At 32.4% G+C, this 18,680-nt stretch overlaps 1 protein-coding gene and 1 long non-coding RNA gene across 7 annotated transcripts in view; both read left to right on the forward strand.

Annotated features, from left to right (window-relative positions):
* Window positions 1–18,680, forward strand: part of LOC127702998 (E3 ubiquitin-protein ligase CBL-like) — a 56,637-nt gene that overhangs the window by 26,914 nt on the left and 11,043 nt on the right. For 2 of the 6 annotated variants that reach the window (XM_052207363.1, XM_052207367.1), the window contains exons 6-12: window positions 555–692; window positions 1,990–2,130; window positions 6,657–6,799; window positions 7,501–7,515; window positions 10,643–10,737; window positions 11,268–11,282; window positions 15,978–16,136. In XM_052207363.1, coding sequence (XP_052063323.1) covers window positions 555–692; window positions 1,990–2,130; window positions 6,657–6,799; window positions 7,501–7,515; window positions 10,643–10,737; window positions 11,268–11,282; window positions 15,978–16,136 — 706 coding nt within the window. The remainder of the gene's footprint in view (window positions 1–554; window positions 693–1,989; window positions 2,131–6,656; window positions 6,800–7,500; window positions 7,516–10,642; window positions 10,738–11,267; window positions 11,283–15,977; window positions 16,137–18,680) is intronic. The other 4 variants (XM_052207365.1, XM_052207364.1, XM_052207369.1 and 1 more) reach the window with 4 other exon arrangements.
* Window positions 14,322–15,415, forward strand: LOC127703009 (uncharacterized). The gene is made up of 2 exons (XR_007982635.1): window positions 14,322–14,681; window positions 14,849–15,415. It is a non-coding gene; the product is annotated as an uncharacterized LOC127703009 (long non-coding RNA).

An 18,680-nucleotide genomic window follows, 5' to 3' on the forward strand; every position in this document is an offset into this window, starting at 1 on the left:
CATGCTATACCATTTATCACAGTTTCAGATCCAGCACTCACCAACTTCCTGTTTACCGAATATTTATACATTATTCTATAAATACATACTGGCCATGTATGAAATTTTTGTTGCATTTTTCTACTGAACTACAAATAAGAGCTTCCTGAAATTATCCATCATACTTTACTGTATAATGCGTTTTCAGATTCAGTTGTTCAACTTCCTTTTTTACGAATACTTAAAGCTGGGGTATTTTTAGTGAGCAATAGCTCACAGTTCTATTTGTTATTTATTGGATTCGTATTTTAGTTAATTTCATTGACACTCAACAACAAAAAATCTTTCAATAGACCATGTAACAAAAACACAATGTTAACTGTAAGTGAAAAAAGTACATTACATTACATTAAAGGGTATTATTTATTATTTCGAAACTTTGCATTACATTACATTAATATAAATTTTTGTTACAATGTATTTCAGAACTCTGCATTACGTTAAATGTTATAATTTGCTGTTATTTCCCTGGACTCTGCATTACAATAACTAATAAAATTTTGTTGTTATTTCAGGACTCTGATGGTCAGGGATGTCCCTTCTGCAGGTGTGAAATCAAAGGTACAGAGCAGGTGATTGTTGATCCGTTTAATCCACATCCACAGAAACGGTCACATATGATGATAGTCACACATGACGATGATGATGACGATGTAAGATAACATGTTTTGTAAATATTTTAAATTGAATGTAACAATGTTACAGGTAGCAGTTTGCAGTGATGTCGCAAATATTATTGCAAAAACTTAAGACTATACCTGACCTCTGTTTAGCAATAACAATAGCTTGGGCTGCTTTTATCAAGTCAGTTGGAGATCACTTATAAATATATTTGTATGTCTTAACAGTGTGAATTAAACAATTTATGAGCATGACACTGAACTTTGATTTGCATACATTATATTGTGTGTTGTGTTTTGTAGCTTTTATCAAAATTTAGTTTGTTAATATGTGTAGATCGTTTTGTTGTAGAAATTTGATTCTCACAATTTTTTTTTCTGTCTGCATTTAAAGGAGACCTCAGTTTGACTCTTAATGAAGTAAACTAATGCATTCTTGTATTGTTATTATATTATTAAAGTTCATGAGGCGTTTCTAAGTGATTCTTTCATGAGAAAATGAACATATTTCTCTGCTTTTTTTTTATGCTTTTTTTTTTATTCCTGTGCTTATCATGTACCTTTAGCAGATGACATGCCTGCCATGGAAGTATTATGCTGTGTCTTTTATCTGCTATATTTTAAATATGATCATTTTATTCCACTTTTTAAGGAATTTTGTAATTTGGAATTTATCTTACAATTTTTTTTTAATAATGCATAACATATAGTCATTTCCACTTATATTTTTACAAGCAACTTAATCTTTGCCAAAAATTATTTTGTTTTCCTGACATCCAGGTACTCAATGCGCTTTAACTTCATACATTATTTGGCCTTATTAACTTTTTTTTATTCGAACGTCACTGATGAGTCTTTTGTAGACGAAATGTGCATCTAACGTACAAAATTTTAATCCTCATATCTAGGATGAGTTTATTTACTTGTTAAGGTGGTACATAACACTACAGGGAGATAACTCTGTAAAAATCAGCTGATTGTTTTAATCACATTCTATTGTTAAGGAAATATTAAGCCTATCAATGATCAAAATTAGTGTTTGTCAAACTGCTATCCTATATATCCAATGAAATTTTTCTGATTAAGTGTGTGTTTCAAGTTTTTTGAAATTTTTATATTTTTTTCAAAGGGTCAAAGTTGATATTTTGTCAAAATTTTATGAAAATTAAAAAAGCCAAATTAATTTTAGTCAAGGTGTTTGGTACCACCTTAATATAAATTCATACAAATCTCTCCTTGTAAAGCTATATTTGTATTTTTAAATTCTTGAATAAATATGTTAGAAAAGTCCTTGCTTTGGAAAGTCAATACATTAGGTGTTTGTTTGCAGGACCATGTAGGAATGAGTAGTTCACAGGCCCAAGGGACAAGTAGTCCAGTATCATCTGGAGTTAGTTCAGGAACTAATAGTCCACAGGCCTCTGGGTTAAGCCCTACAACAGCTAGTGGAGGGGTTAGCCTTTCACATGGGGTTTGTATTGCACTGATGCTCACTATGCATGTACAGAATAATCCTGAATAATCAAGAATAATCAAGAATAATCCAGATTTATAATCAAGTATTACACTACAGGTTAAGTGGGTTTTGCCATTTCTACTTGCGCACTGTGATCATTTAGCTCATTCAAATTTGGCATGGCAAATAAAAAAAAAAGGAAAGCTTAAATAATTTTTCAAAAGGTGTTTTATTTAATAGTATAATAGTGGAAGAAAAAAAATAGCATGTCTACATATGGGACTATTTGAAAGTTTTGACCACGATGTGGTCTATTCCCCACAGTGAACTAATGTGGATTCATAATAATTCGTGAGATACCAATTTACGTGGGTAACTGTGAACCATGAGTTTTAAATGTCCAACAGAGTCCAAATTTTCTATAGACTTTTATGCAGACTTTGGCAAAACCATGAAATCAAATATCCATGAAAAATACTATTGACCTTAATCCATCAAAATTGGTAGTCACTAAAATGAATGAATCCACAGTATTAGAAATGACAAAATCCACATGGACCGTAGTGTGTAATTAATAATCTAAAATTGCTATCCATTATTACTAAAGTTAATGACTTTTTTCATTTTTAAAATAACTTAATTAAACTGTTTTAAAATATAACTTCTGATCAAGCCAAAGATTATTTCTTATATTAAAACATGATGAACGAAAATATGTAAGAAAGAAGAAATCAGGAATGGTTCACCCTTTAAACAAGTTAAACATACATAGATTATGATAGTTCAGTCTGCACCAAAAACTTTTTCATCTACTAGTCCAGAACCTAAATATCAAAACTTGTCCCTATATGACTATATAAAATTTTGAAAATTTTCACTAGTCCGAATCAATATTTACTAGTCTGGGGCATCGGACTAGTGGCTAACAGTGCAGACTGATAGTTATGGAGACACCAGTTTACCAACACCTGTTGTTTTCATAGATTTGAACATATCTCAAATAATAAAAAAAAGTATGTTTAAATTCGTCTTCGTGTAACCTGTTGGAAAACCCTTAATTTATTCAAGTTTTCTCCCTTTCTTTTTTTTTCACTTACCAACTGGGTTAAGTTGAATAAATTTGAAGTTTTACATGTACTTTTGTCATTTAAATATTGACATGGCTACAGTCTAATTATATTTTAATTTTTTTGTTTGCATTGCAAGATTGCTGTAGTTGAAAATTTAAAAAGCAAACACTTTGATATTATTATTATGGTGTATTTTTGGTATAAGTTGATATATCTATCTCTTATATGTGCATTTTGTAATATAATCTGCTGCATGATAAATATTTTTTTTTTCTGTTACTTTTGATCTGTCTATGTTTTTGTCTTTGAAGCCTTTCAGTCAATCAAATTTTCTTTTTAATGTTTCTGTATTTTATTACTATTTTTATCCTAACTACTTCTGCTGGTTTAGAAACTCATGCAACATTTCAATATACTTTAGAAACAGATTTTATTGATAACTTTTTTTTAAAACTGGGTCTTTCAGGATTTATAGAGCTTGAAAAGATTAGTGACATATGCCTGTTAAAGATATTTTGAAATGAACTGGAACTAACATTTAAGGGCATTTGTATCAAAATATATTTTATACCAAGTTTGAGAGGCATTTTTCTAAGAATTCCAACAAATTATAATGATTTTCCTGAATATCATTTTCAATCATCGTGAACAAATTAATTATTCAAATAGAATACCCATATGACATATATGCTTATTATATATAGTAAAAAGAAGCATTCTTTTTCACATTTGAAAAAAATTCAAATAGCTACAAGTTATAAATTGGGCATTTACATAATTCAATGATTTCCTTAAAATGTGTACAGTATCAAGCACGACTAGGACATTCACTTAGCTATATTCTGCAGGAAGTATTTTTTTTGTACTTTATTGAAGTAGAATGTATTTACATGACTTGTATTATGTCATGAGTAAGGAATTATATATAAGTTCTGTTTTGCTTAATTTCTTACTTGGATTTGCTAGATTAATGCAAAAAAAAGAATAAATTGTGTTTACTTACAGATTAGACATTCTAATGCAAAATAACTTAAAATATTAATAAATATTTTTTACAAATAAGTAAATGATGAAATTTTTTTAGTTTAGATCTAAAATGTTTTTTGGGGCAGCCCCTTGAAATAAATCCATACCTGTTGATCCACCCAAATTAGGAAGAGACATGTCGAATTGCATTTTTCATACCCTTCAAAAGATATAACTCCTGAAATTTGGTCAAATTCTGTTTCATTGAACAAAATCTCTCAATACAAATTTCAAAGTGGTTGATATACTTTTGATATAGTGCCAAATTTAACATATTTATTGACCAAAAACAAAATAAAGAATAGAGAGTAATGATGTGCTAAAATATAAAGAAAAGAGAAAAATGGACAAAAAAAAAGTATAAAGAATAGAGAAAAATGGCCTGAAAAATTAAAGAATAGAGAAATGTAGGACCCCCATCTAGACCGTCATACATTAGTTTATATAATAAGGCTTTAAAAAAAGGTTGTGTGTTGAAGAAATCAGCATGATGATTAAGTTCCACTTGGAATACAAATTCACACGAATCAGTCCAGTAGTTAACCCTTGGTGATGATAAAAAAAGGCATTGAAAAATGCTTGTAGTACTGCTTCGAATACTAGCTGTATTTAGTGAAAACATCTTATTTTTACATAAAGAAAAGTAATTTAATCTTTTTAATAACAAGATTAGATTATTTCGCATATTTTTAATGATTCTTACAGATATACATATATATTTTTTGTGTATAATAGTGATAATGTAAATGATGAAATTTGAACTGCAACGGATAGAAATCGACCTTATGCAACTGAATATCAATACATCTGTTAACCTATTTCTGGTTGAGCAAAGTCTATAACTGTTTGAAAATTACGTTTATATAAGAATCCTTCAAAACAAACCAAAATTTGTCTCTGATTTTATATTTAAATGTTCCAAAATCAATCAAAGTCTTATACATGTACATGTAAACAAGCACTTGCATTAGGTCGACTTCTATCTGACACAGCTCATTTAATCAATTTTTGTGTGTAAATTCTCCCCCTTAAGAATTATAAGGAAGGAGGTTTCACACAATATAATAGCCTTATAAGGTTAGCAGGTATGCTTTTTTGTGGATATGGTGTCAATTCAATTTTATTTATACATACCAATTTATATATGTACTAAGTTGAGGGTTAATTCACCATTTCAAAATCTAATGCATTCTGGGTAATATTTTCAAGCAGGTACACCAAAATTTAAACGTCCTAATCAATGAAAATGCATACAATGACTTAACATTATTTTCATTTTAGGGTATGGAGATCAATGAAATTACCCATAGTCCTTTAGATTCTGTAACGATGAATTAGTGAGGCCCCTCATGGGGGTGTCCAAGTAATCACATAATCACAAATTTGTTGCCAATATAATCACATAATCATTATTTATTTTTTAAAACAAGGTAATCAAATAATCAAAAATACAGTCCTAGATTATCAAATAATCAAATAATCATGAAATATTTGGTCTGGTAATCAAATTATCACTATAAAAACGGCCAAGTAATCACATAATCAAAAATGAACTCTCCCTGCTTCATTGTAATACAATACAGTATAGTCAAAATTTTAAATTCAACCATATATTAACTGCTTAGCTTTTTCAAATATACATGATTAAAATTTTTATTTCAAAGTATAAACAAATATCTTGTCTTAAATTGGTAACTAAATCAGGGCAGACTTTCACATGCTTCAGGTGGCAGGAAATAAGAATTTGTAAAACACTAGACACTTTGATAATTGTGTCATATTAATGCAGGATGGTCATATTTTCATCAGATATATTATACTTGTGCATGTATTTTTAAATTTTGAATTTCATTATGAGATAGCTCAAATTTATTAAAATTAATAAGTTGTGTAATCTTTATATTGAACAAATTGAAAGGAGGAAATTCTTAGATCACCCCACAATTTTCCAAATTATTTTCTTTAACCAAAATCAATTTGATGTAGATAATTTTACAAGCATAATTAAATGTCTTTCCTTTACCATATCAGCTCAGTTTTGAAAATACATGTATAAATTGAAGGTAACACAGAAATGACAGATATTTTACTGTGTCAAATTATCGGAAATAACAAAGTTAACAATATTACAACTTACTAAAATTCATAATGTTAAATTGAAAGTGTAACTTTCATTCATTATGATGTTACAGTAGAAATGGTAGTTTTAGTTTCTAAAAGGCGTTACTGTCAAAAATTGTTTGCAGTTTTGCCATTAATTAGGACAAAATGTTTACCTTTTGACCCATTGAACAGAATGCACGACCAAGCTTTCCACTGGAAATATCATTGCTTTTGAATGTTCCCTGAGTCAAGTTTATCTGAATGCAGGAAATAATTTCTTGGGCCTTTGATTACATGCTTCACCTAACACATTTTTTTTCATTATATCTTCATACATTTCAGATGAGAGAAAGATCCTCACCCTTTGATTCTCCTGGAGTAGGGAAGAGAGACTTACCCCCACCACCACCGCCAGTGCCACCTAGACGTTCCTCACCAGTTCCATCACCTACAGTTTCACCAACATCATCACCCAGACCACCATGGTAATGTTGGGAGATATACGAGGGTCGTAAAGGGGGGGGGGGGGGGTATCTGCACGGAAGAACGCTAAATAAAATTGCCATTTCATGATGAACGAACAATTAAAAATTTCTTGCATGTTGATCTTTTTACCGATTTCACGAAACACTATGAATAACGAACCTTTTTCACGGCTGCACGTGAAATAAAAATGGCAAAACACATTGCATGAAAATAACCCTTTACCACCCTCATATACTTGTGCATGGGTCAAAATAATAGCTAGGGATCACAAATGAAATAGGAATGATTATGATGAGGGTGATTTTTAACGACCTTGCCTACCCATGAGGGTCTTGCACGGTATTATATCAATGATAAATGCAAATTATTTGATTTGAAAATGGTATTGAGTAAATCTATGTTTCAAAATAAAAAAGACTATGGGTTATTTCATTGTTTGTACCATGAAACAAAAATAACAATGTCATTGGTTGAATTTTCATTAGGAAGTTGCTAGAAATTATAAGTTAACCAAGAAAGGATTTGATTTTAAAACCACGAATTAGGATGCCATTGTACTGGTTATTAGTGATTGGAAGGGTCTTTACAAAAAACAAATATGCCAGACATGAACCAACGATAACTGTACTTCATGCTTATTAGCAGTATGATATAGTTTCACAAAACTGACTTAAAAACCTCTGAATATATTATTTTCCAGGCCCGAGGCCATCAGGTAATGTACTGTCTCTTTTTCTGAACTGTTAGCAGTCTGGACTTGCTTTCATAGCTGACTGTTTCCATTTAAAAAAACATCTTAAGTATAATTGTAGGCTGAATTCTTCATTCTAGCTAGTTTTTCTGTTGCATATTTATTTTTATCCTGCAAGGAACTTTTTATATGCGGTTCTAATAAAGGCTTGCAAATTTTATTTTAGAATAATATACTCCCACTTTTGAAGTGTGGGCTATATTGCATTCACCTTGTCCCTCAGTTTGTCTATCCAACAGATATCTTTGAAACTACTGAACAGAATTACTTCATATTTGGTCATCAGCTACAATCCCGTCCCCTTTTCCCGAATGTGACCTACCGAAAATTAGACTTGTGACCGGATTTGTACTAACATGAGCAACACGACAGGTGCCACATGTTGAGCAAGATCTGCTTACCCTTGTGGAGCACCTGAGATCATCCCCAGTTTTTGGTGGGGATCGTGCTGCTCAGTCTTTGGTTTTCTATGTTGTGTTTTGTGAGCTGTTGTTTCTTTGTCTTTTTCTTTTTTAGCCATGGGGTTGTCAGTTTGTTTTCGACTTGTGAGCTTGAATGTCCCTTTGGTATCTTTCACCCCTCTTTGACAGTGATGGGTTAGCACTTTTACGATCTGTCGGATACCTACTTCTTGTTTGCCAATACTTTGAATTTTCAATATGCTGAATGAACTTTTCATTTCTCAAATACTATTGAATGGAATGACTTTGTTTTTGGTTAGCAGCTCAACAGTGATAAGTTAAAAGGTAAAACTAGTTTTCAGTTGTCAGGCAGCTACTTCCTGTTAGCCAATACTTTGAATTAAGAATAGGGTTATTGCTTCACATGATGACAGCATGTGCAATTTTGTTTTTTTAAAAGTGTACAAATTTTGTCCCCTAGTATCCTACTTGAATTATGAATTAGAGGCCTCAGTGGCTGAGTGGTCTAAGTAGTCAAACTACTGTATCACTAGCCAGTCAACACTGAGGTTGCGACTTTGAATCCCTCACGGGGCAGGTGCACTCGACTCCAATCTTAATCGACTAGGATTGTCAGTTTTCCTACTGAAGGTCGGTCGTTCTCTCTGGGCACTCTGGCTTCATCCACCAATAAAAACTGACTGCCACGAAATAGCACAATTGTGTTGAAAGTGGTGTTAAACACCAATCAATCCTACTTGTATTATAAAGAAATTAGGTCCACCTTTGAGCAATAAAATTTCTATTCAAAATAAAGGCAACAACAGAATTTTTACACTTCTATGTGTAAACTTTAAAAAAAAGCAAAAGTAATCAGCAAGACAAGATCTACAAGTAGGTTAAGGATGTTCCATAAAAACATACATGGGACCCAGAGAAAGCACTTTGAAATCTCTACTATGGGTGGGTATCAAGTACAGTGGAAATGTAATTGAAATTCTAAATTTGCATCTATAGGTGGTTACATCTTTATGAAAGTGCCTTCCCTGGGTACCATGCATGTTTTTATGGAACAGCCCTATAAATAACATAGATACATATGTCAGTTGTCTTCTTGTTGGAGTTATTGTCCCTAAATGATGATTTTCACCCTTCCTTGTGTTTTGGGCAAAAACTAGAAGATAGAAACAACAGATAACAGATAAAAAAAATTATCAGTAATAAAAGATCAATAGTAAAGAGAAATTTAGTCATGTATTATATTCAATTTTACAATGTTGATGAGTGATCTCAGTTGCTCCGGAAGGGTAAGCAGATCCTGCTCCACATGTGGCACCCATCTTGTTGCTCATGTACATAGACCTAGTAGAGCCACACTTCACGTTTGTGATTAGTTCACTTTGTCCAGTCTCTGTTTAAACAGTTTATTCTGAAATTTCTTAAAATGTTTTTGTCATTATATACGCTGCTTTTAGAAGCCATTTGACAGTAATTCATCACAAGATGTCAATAAGATGGATTATTTGATTTTGTTGATATAAATATTTGTATTGTGAAACAAAGGAGATGGGTTAGATATTTGGCCAGAGAAACTTGAGTTTTTGAAAACTGCTGTAAATTTGGAAATTATATGATGTTTTTAGTATTGCAAAAATATGGGAGGAAAAAATCACAAAAATACAGCATCATATTTTTGTCTCGCCTGCAAGGAAAAGTCTCTGAAAGCGTGACCTTGAGATTGCTTTTTGGCAACAGTGTCAACAATTGTTAAATTTTCTGCTTAAGTTAGTTTGATAGGAACTACCTGTTATAGATCATTGATATTTAATATAAAATTGCATTACTATCGGTACATTAAAGTTTGCTGATTATTTCGAGGCCCTGCCCACTAGCTCATCGTCCAGCGACTGAATTAATTAGCAATTTTCAATGTTAAGTTTTCTGCTTAAGTTAGTTTGATACTTTGATAGGATGTACTTGTGATAGATCATTGATATTTAATATGAAGTTACATTACTATTGGTACATATCAGTTTGATGACTATTTTCAGGCCCTGTCCCCCCCAGGACATGGTCCAGTGACTTTGAATTAATGAGCAATTTTCAATGTTAAGTTTTCTGCTTGTCAGTTTGATAAGAGCTACTTGTGATAGATCAATGATATTTTGTACAAAGTTGCATCACTATCAGTACATATCAGTTTGACAATTATTTTCTGGCCCTGCCCACTAGATAGTGGTCCAGTGACTTAATTAATTAACCATGTTGCTGTCTGTAAGATTGTCTTTTTCTGAATTTTATGCCGACAGGGGAGACATATCTCTGTGTCAACAGTTTATGAATTTTTCTAGCATTATTTATAGGTAGCATTTTTATGAATATCATAAATATACTGTAAACCAACTTGTATTTGTGTATACCGGGTACTTTATTTCGTGTTATGACCTTTCTAGCCCTTTTCGCAGCGATTTAATTTCTCCATTTTGAAATTTACTTGATGTAATTAAATAAGGAAAGTTTTACATGTTTGTGATGATTTATATTCGTGTTATTTTTCTACTTGCAAAAGTCACAAAAATTAGATGGTTTACAGTAATTAAAATGTAAATAACATGAAAAGATGTCTGTAGAAAGTCTGTTTTCATTGAAAGAAATATTTCATTAGATGTACATTTCCTATTTTTCTGTAGTCGGAGACAGCTGCCTCCAACACCACCTTCTGAAGATAAAAATATTATACCTCAGCCTACCAATAAAACAGTATGTACAGATCCTGACGGGTCAGGTAAGTTATTTAGACAGCCAATTTATGAACATTTGATATGATTCAGAGGTGCAAAAATAGCACTATGGGAAATATTTATTAAATTTTGTTGGGAAAAAAGAGATTCTATTTTCTGCAATTTTGCAAACCCTAAAAAGCCCTTTGTGATGTCTCTTCTTTGTTAAAAAAAACCTATTTTCACAATAAAAGTTCTCTAAAAATTTAGGTTTTTGCAAACATTAAATACCACCTTTATTCTATGGTCATCTGTTCATCTAATCAGTATATGGTTAAACTGCACAGATTTTTTTTTTGTATCTCACATTGAGGTGCATAAGGGATATTGACATAAATATTTAAACAGCTTTAGATAAATTCCTGATGAAATGACCAGTTGGAAGAAAGTCAGCAAACACTTTTTGAGTTTGGGTGAAATAAAAGAGATTGACAAAAATGCCATTGAAAATTCATGAAGAGGACTTCAATCTTATTAGCAGAATGGTATAGTTTCACAAAACTAACTTAAAACCACTGAATATAATATATTCCAGGGCCAAGGCCACCAGGTAATGTACTATCTGCTTTTCTGAACTGTTAGCAGTCTGGGCTTGCATTCACAGCTAACTGTTTCCATTTTCCATATTCTTCATTCTAGCTAAATTTTCTGTTTCATATTTAATTTTATTCTGCAATTAAATTTGTATTGCTGTACAAACAAAGGCCTATGTACACACGTTATTTCAGAATATTATACCCCAACTCCACATTAGGGCTATATTGCATTCACCCTGTCCCTCAGTTTGTCTGTCCCTCAGTTTGTCTGTCCGTTCATCAAACATATTTTCATCACACAACTCAGAAACTACTGAACAGAATTTCTTCATATTTGATAAGATGGTTTTTAATGTGTGAGCACTTCTTGCATCTGTCAGATACCCACTTCTTATTTGCCAATACCTTCATATTTGGTAAGATGATTTTGAATGTGTGAGCACTTTTTGCATCTGTCAGATACCCATTTCTTATTTGCCAATACCTTCATATTTGGTAAGATGGTTTTTAATGTGAGCACTTTTTGCATCTGTCAGATACCCATTTCTTATTTGCCAATACCTTCATATTTGGTAAGATGGTTTTTAATGTGTGAGCACTTCTTTCATCTGTCAGATACCCATTTCTTATTTGCCAATACCTTCATATGGTGAATATGTTCGATGAACTTAAAATTATTTGTCAATCATTTCTCAAATACTATTCAACAGAATGACTTTGTATTTAGTCTGCAGCCCAACAGTGATAATGTATGTACAACTTCCTAGGTCAAAGGTTAAGGTTAAAAACTTTGGTTTCAGTTGACAACCCCATGTCCTATGATAAAGATACAAATTTTTTACCACACATTATTCACAGCGGGGCCCACAGAGATGGCTCCCATCTCAATGATGTCTAGTTCTTCCTGTTTGCCAATACTTTGAATTAAGAAGGGGTTATGGTTCGCATGAGAACATGTGCAATCTTGTTTGTTTAGTGTACAAATTTTGTCCCCTAGTATCTTTGCTTTTTCTTCTTGTTTCTTAGCTACAAAAAAGGAGCATATCTTTTAGAATTGTATCATTCCTAAATCATAAAAATTCTGATCAGATTTGTTGTAGATCAAATAACATATTGTTTTAGCTTTGGGTAAGGACTCCGACATGGTGACAAGTGGTGAAGCTTGTTGATCAACCATTTTGCAGTAAATTCAAATGTAAATTCAGAAATCGTTGCAAAGTTTTTTAATAATGCCAAAAATGTGATAGACATAGGTTTGCAATGATAAAAATTGACATTCATAATTTCCGCAGTGATTTTCCTTCACAAAATTTTTCCAATCGCATTTATCATGTTTATTAGATTTCACATTATTACCAGTTATCAGTGATTCACAATGATTAATGTGCAAATTAATTTCTGAATTTACAGTTGATTTAGTGTTAACTCTGTATTAAATCAAAACGCCTGCTCATCCATAATAATAATTTGTGATGGAGATTGTTAAATGATAATGTCTTTAACATAACACAATAATTTAATTGTGGATGTAACGCGTCTTCTGATTGGCTGACGTTGTTTTGTTTATCAGCTCATAGACATAATTTCGTCATGTGACCGTGACGTCACCAACGTTTTTTCATGGTTTACTACGGTTTAAAATGGAATTTAGAATTAAATTATAAGAAATGACTGTAATATTTTGTCTGTCTATTCAAAATAACATAAAAACTGTGGTGCACACTGTAAAATAACCCGCTACGCGGGTTATTCAGTGTGCACCACATTTTTGATGTTATTTCTTCATAGACAGAAAAAATATTACAGTCATTCCTTAAATATCTTGTTAATAATCTAAAATGATACCTGTAAGGAATAAAAAATGGAAAATTATTATGCAAACAGAAGGATAAGAAAGGATCATTTTACTGACAATGGAATTAAACAAAAGTAATCGCAGTCAGAATTAAGTGTCACTATTCTAGTGAGTCATATATTGATTTTTATGTTCCACCTTTAATACATGTAGTAGAAGGCATTACGTTTTCAAGTCTGTTCGACAGTCGGTTCAGCCTTTTATCAGTTTTTATTTGTCCTGTATCAAGTTTAGGCTTTTTGGTTAAGAAAGTTTAACATGAAGTTGTGGTCACATCAATTTGAAACTAAGTACACAGTCATGTTCATTTTGATGTAAACTTTTAAAATAATATGCCAAATAACGGTTTTGATTCTGATTTTAAGATTCATTGAACATGGAAGTGTGATAGTGTGAAATCATTACAATCTCTAAAGAAAGTTTTTGGTTTAGAAAATTTACCATGAAATTGAGGTCACTTTAACTTGAAACTTATTGCAAATATTCATTATGATGTGAACTACATAAATTATGGTCTGCATTACTAGGAAGATGGTCATTTTAGTCAACATTTGTAATTAATGATATGAATATACAATATATGGTCAATGTCAGAAAAATATAAACTTTTTTGTATAAGGCTGAGAAACTGGTGAAGGCCTCGGTACAACCTCCCCCTTTCCCTGTTTTGTGCCAAATACAAAAAAGTTTATATTTTTCTGACATTGACCTTATATTGTTTTAATACTGCAACTTAAATTAATGCATTGATAGCTATTTAAATTGTAACACAAATTTCAAACTTATTTTCATCCCTAAATGAACCCCTGATTGTGGAAAAAGTTATCTATGATGAAATTGACATTGGACGAAATATAGCTTTGTTACTATATTTAGGAAATAAACACAACTAGTTGCAGTATAAAATCATATATATTTTTGTTAATTATAAATCGCTGCGTCATTAATATAACTGAAATTCATTTAAAAAACTAATTTATTGTTCTTGACAAAGCCACATACATATATGAAAGTTCTTCTGCAGTTCTTCAAGACAAAACGACACAACATTTCATTTATTTTCTGTTCTTGAAAAAGCCACTGAAGTTTTACTTTTTGAACAGTTCTTAACCAAGCTACTCTCATTTTTGTCTCGCCTTGACAAAGTCTAAAAGCGAGACATAGGTATGCTGTTTCCGGCGGCGGTAACGACGGCAGTGTCAACAATGTATTAGTTTGTGATTAGGTCTAGTTCATGGTGAACCACTAGCGGTAGGTCAATGATATTTGGTATGCAGTTGTATTAGCATTGGCACATCTCATTACCATGGAGATTATTTGGCCCCGCCCCCTCAGTCAAGGTCTGTTGACTTTGAAACTTTGCTAAGTTTACATGTATTAGTTTGTGATTAGGTCAGTTTATGGGAAACCACTAGTGGTAGGTCAATGAAATTTGGTATGCAGTTGTATTAGCATTGGCACATCTCATTACCATGGAGCTTATTTGGCCCTGCCCCCTCAGTCAAGGTCTATTGACTTTGAAACTTTGCTTAGTTTACATGTATTAGTTTGTGATTAGGTCAGTTTATTGGGAACCACTAGTGATAGGTCAATGATATTTGGTATGCAGTTGTATAAGCATTGGCATATCTCATTTCCATGGAGATTTTTGGGCCCCGCCCCCTCATTCATGGTCTATTGACTTTGAAACTTTTGCTTAGTTTTCATGTATTAGTTTGTGATTAGGTCAGTTTATGGGGAACCACTAGTGATAGGTCAATGATATTTGGTATGCAGTTGTATAAGCATTGGCATATCTCATTTCCATGGAGATTATTTGGCCCCGCCCCCTCATTCATGGTCTATTGACTGAAACTTTTGCTTAGTTTTCATGTATTAGTTTGTGATTAGGTCAGTTTAAGATGAACCACTAATGTAAAGTCAATGATATTTGGTATGCAAATGTATTGGCATTTGCAAGTTTTATTTCCATGGAGATTATATAACCCCAACCCCTAATTATGGTTCATTGATTTTGAAACTTTTACATAGTTTACAAGTTAATGTTTGTGTTTAGGTTTGTTTAAAGGGAACGACTTATGAAAAGTCAATGGTCATTTGGTTTGCAGTTGTATTAGCATTGGCAAATCTCATTTCCATGGCGATTGTTTAGCCCTGTACCTTCAGTCATGGTTCATTGACTTTAAATATTTGCATAACTTACATGTTAAAGTATTGCTATTTTAATTTCAACATTTGCATTATCAAAATAACAAATAGGCAAGACATATCTCTGTGTTAACAGTTTTATAGTTTTTCTTTTGTATATATTGACAAATCTACTCACAGTTTGGTTTCTGAAGCTACTCATACTTAAGTTTTTGTTCTGTTCTGAACAAAGCTACTCATACTTAAAAGTGTGTGTTCTGTTCTTGTCAATGCTACTCATACTTGAGTTTTTGTTCTGGTCTTGACAAAGCTACTCATACTTAAGATTTTGTTCTTTTCTTGACACCCATCTCCATTTAGTTCTCCTTGGACATAATAATTGTATCACTAAAAAACATTACTCTAACTTTCATGGAAAATATGGTAGAATATTAGTTTCTATAATGGCCATGGCTTGTTAGAACTCATGGTTCACAAATGAACAAAACTTTGTGTACCAGTACTTACTACATGCTCAAATAGTTCAGCTTTCAACAGAATTATAGATAATCGTTGTAAATGTTTTATAAACAGAAACAGTTGTTAGATATGTTGATATTGTATATATTTATTACATGTAATGAACAGATCAATACAGTGTTGGTTTTTCAAGAAGGAAAAATGAAGGAATTTTATTAAGACAGTATCTTTTTATTGTGTTTTTCAGGAATATCTTACGCTGAATTACGTTACGATGTCCCAGCATCCTCATCATCATCATCACATCCAAACACAGCAAATAATTGTTTATATCTGTCTCAGCCTGAAACAGACAGCACAATGATGGACGAATCACAGCCAGATGAATATTCAGTGCCAAAGGGAGGTAAGCTGTTTCAAAGTATCAAGTGGCATAAAACCGAAACATGAAAACAAATTCATTTAACTTTGAGCACTAGTTTTTGAGTTTTATACATGATTTGTTGAACTTTTAAATAGAACTTTCCTAAATAATCTTATATTTTGCAGTATAAATTAAGTAAATGAACTCTTTTTTTTTCGCTATGTGAAGACACTTTTTATTAATGTTTGATTTATTTACTCCATTACAGTTAAAAAAAAGCATTAAAAATTCTAACACATCTGCTTCTACAGTTGCTTACCATGTTTTGATATGCTTTTGTTTGTTCCAACTGGACAGCCCTTTAGATGGTCAGGATTGTATGCAATATTTGCCAGCATTTCACCGTCAATATAAACATGATTTGCCTCATCTTTTGCTTTATATATGGCCATTTAAGATAATAAACATTCAATGCAGTTGTTAGCTTTTCCCCCCCAAAAAGCTGCTAAAATGCAGTGATAAGTTGTAAACAAATGAGAGTGAACTGTAGTTAACTTTAAATATTCCCTGTGAAAAAGCTTCTTGTCCAAATAGTTAAAAAAAACTGTTGTTAGTAATATCCCGTTATTAAATACGGAAAAATGGGAAAGGGTTTGCAATCCTTGAAAGATATCTCCTTATTCAAAGGCATTTTTGTCTGGCCTGCAATGAAAGTCACAGAATGCAAGATATAGGGATTACAAATCAGTGGTGGTGTAAACTATGTGTATTAAGCTTTATATTTCAGAGGGCTGAAGACCTGGATATGCTTATAACTATGTATAAAGATTTCTTATGTTAAAAAGTTTCGGTCTGTCATTCATCCTTTGTCCTTGACCTCATTTTCATGGTTCAGTGACTGCCTGAAAATAAAATTCAGTTTTTTTGTCCTCCGCGCTGTGGAGGACATAGAAATACTGGGCGTCCGTCTGTCCGGTCTTGTTAGCACTCTCACATGTACAATTCTTGCCAGATTTTTATGAAACTTATATCAAAGGTTTATATCAGCAATGTCTTGGATAAGTTAGAAAATCAGTTCCGATCAATTATTTTTAAAAGAGTTATGTCCCTTGGAAACATTAATTTTATGGAAAATTGCATTGTTAGCGCTCTCATGTATATTGATTGATTGATTGTTGGTGTTTTAACGCCACTTTTAAGCGCCACTTTTGGGCTATTTCGTGGCGGCCAGTTTTTATTGGTGGAGGAAGCCGGAGTGCCCGGAGAAAACCACCGACCTTCGATAGGAAAACTGACAATCCTAGTCAATTAAGATTGGAGTCGAGTGCACCCGCACGAGCGGGGTTCGAACTCACAACCTCAGTGTTGACTGGCTAGTGATTACAGTAGTAGAACTACTTAGACCACTTGGCCACCGAGGACCCCCTCTCATGTATACAATTCTTGCCAGAATTTTTTGAAACTTACATCATAGGTCTATATTAGCAATGTCTTGGACAAGTTTGAAAATCAGTGCCGATCAATTATTTTTGAAAGAATTATGCACCTTGGAAATAATAATTATATTGGAAATCACATTGCAATTGCTGTGAAACCTACATTTCTCTTAAGATATTAATAAAAAGTTATAAAGAACAAAAAAAGTGCTTTTTATACGACCGCAAAAATTGAAAATTTTTTGGTCGTATATTGGTATGACGTTGGCGTCGTCGTCGTCGTCGTCCAGCGTCGTCCGAAGACACATTGGTTTTCGCACTCTAACTTTAGTTTAAGTGAATGGATCTCCATGAAATTTCACCATAAGGTTCAATACCACGAAAGGAAGGTTGGGATTGATTTTGGGGGTTATGGTACCAACAGTTAAGGAATAGGGGCCAAAAAGGGGCCAAAAATAAGCATTTTTGTAACTTTCAGACAATAACTTGTGTGTTAGTGTATGGATCTCTCTGACATTGTACCACAAGGTTCCATATCACAAAGGGAAGGCTGTAATTGATTTTGGGGGTAATTGCCTCAAAATTTTAGGAATTAGGGGCCAAAAAAGGGGCAAAAAACAAGCATTTTTCTAGTTTCATGACAATAACTTGTGTGTAAGTGTTTGGATATTTCTGAAATTGTACTACAAGGTTCCATATCACAAAGGGAAGGCTGGAATTGAGTTTGGGGGTAATTGCCCGAAACGTTTAGGAATTGGGGGCCAAAAAGGGGCCAAAAATAAGCATTTTTCTAGTTTCCAGACAATAACTTGTGTTCAAGTGTATGGATCTCTCTGAAATTGTACTGCGAGGTACCATACCACAAAGGGAAGGCTGGGATTGAGTTTGGGGGTGATGAATCATAAGGGGGTTCAAAAAATTTGGGGGGGGGGATTTTTTTTTTTTTTTTTTTCTTTTTTTCCTTTTTTTTTCTTTTAAAATTTTCCATTTTAAGTTGGTTATTTCTGATTTATATTGAAAAGCAAATAATAATGATATGGTAGGAGATACACACCAAACAGGATGTGTAAATTATTATATAATAAGTATTGTGCAATAGCAAGAAATTTTCAATTGCACAGTATTGCACAATAGCAAGAAATCTTCAATT

Source organism: Mytilus californianus, unplaced genomic scaffold (assembly GCF_021869535.1).
Source record: "Mytilus californianus isolate M0D057914Y unplaced genomic scaffold, xbMytCali1.0.p SCAF_5, whole genome shotgun sequence".
Classification (NCBI taxonomy): domain Eukaryota; kingdom Metazoa; phylum Mollusca; class Bivalvia; order Mytilida; family Mytilidae; genus Mytilus; species Mytilus californianus.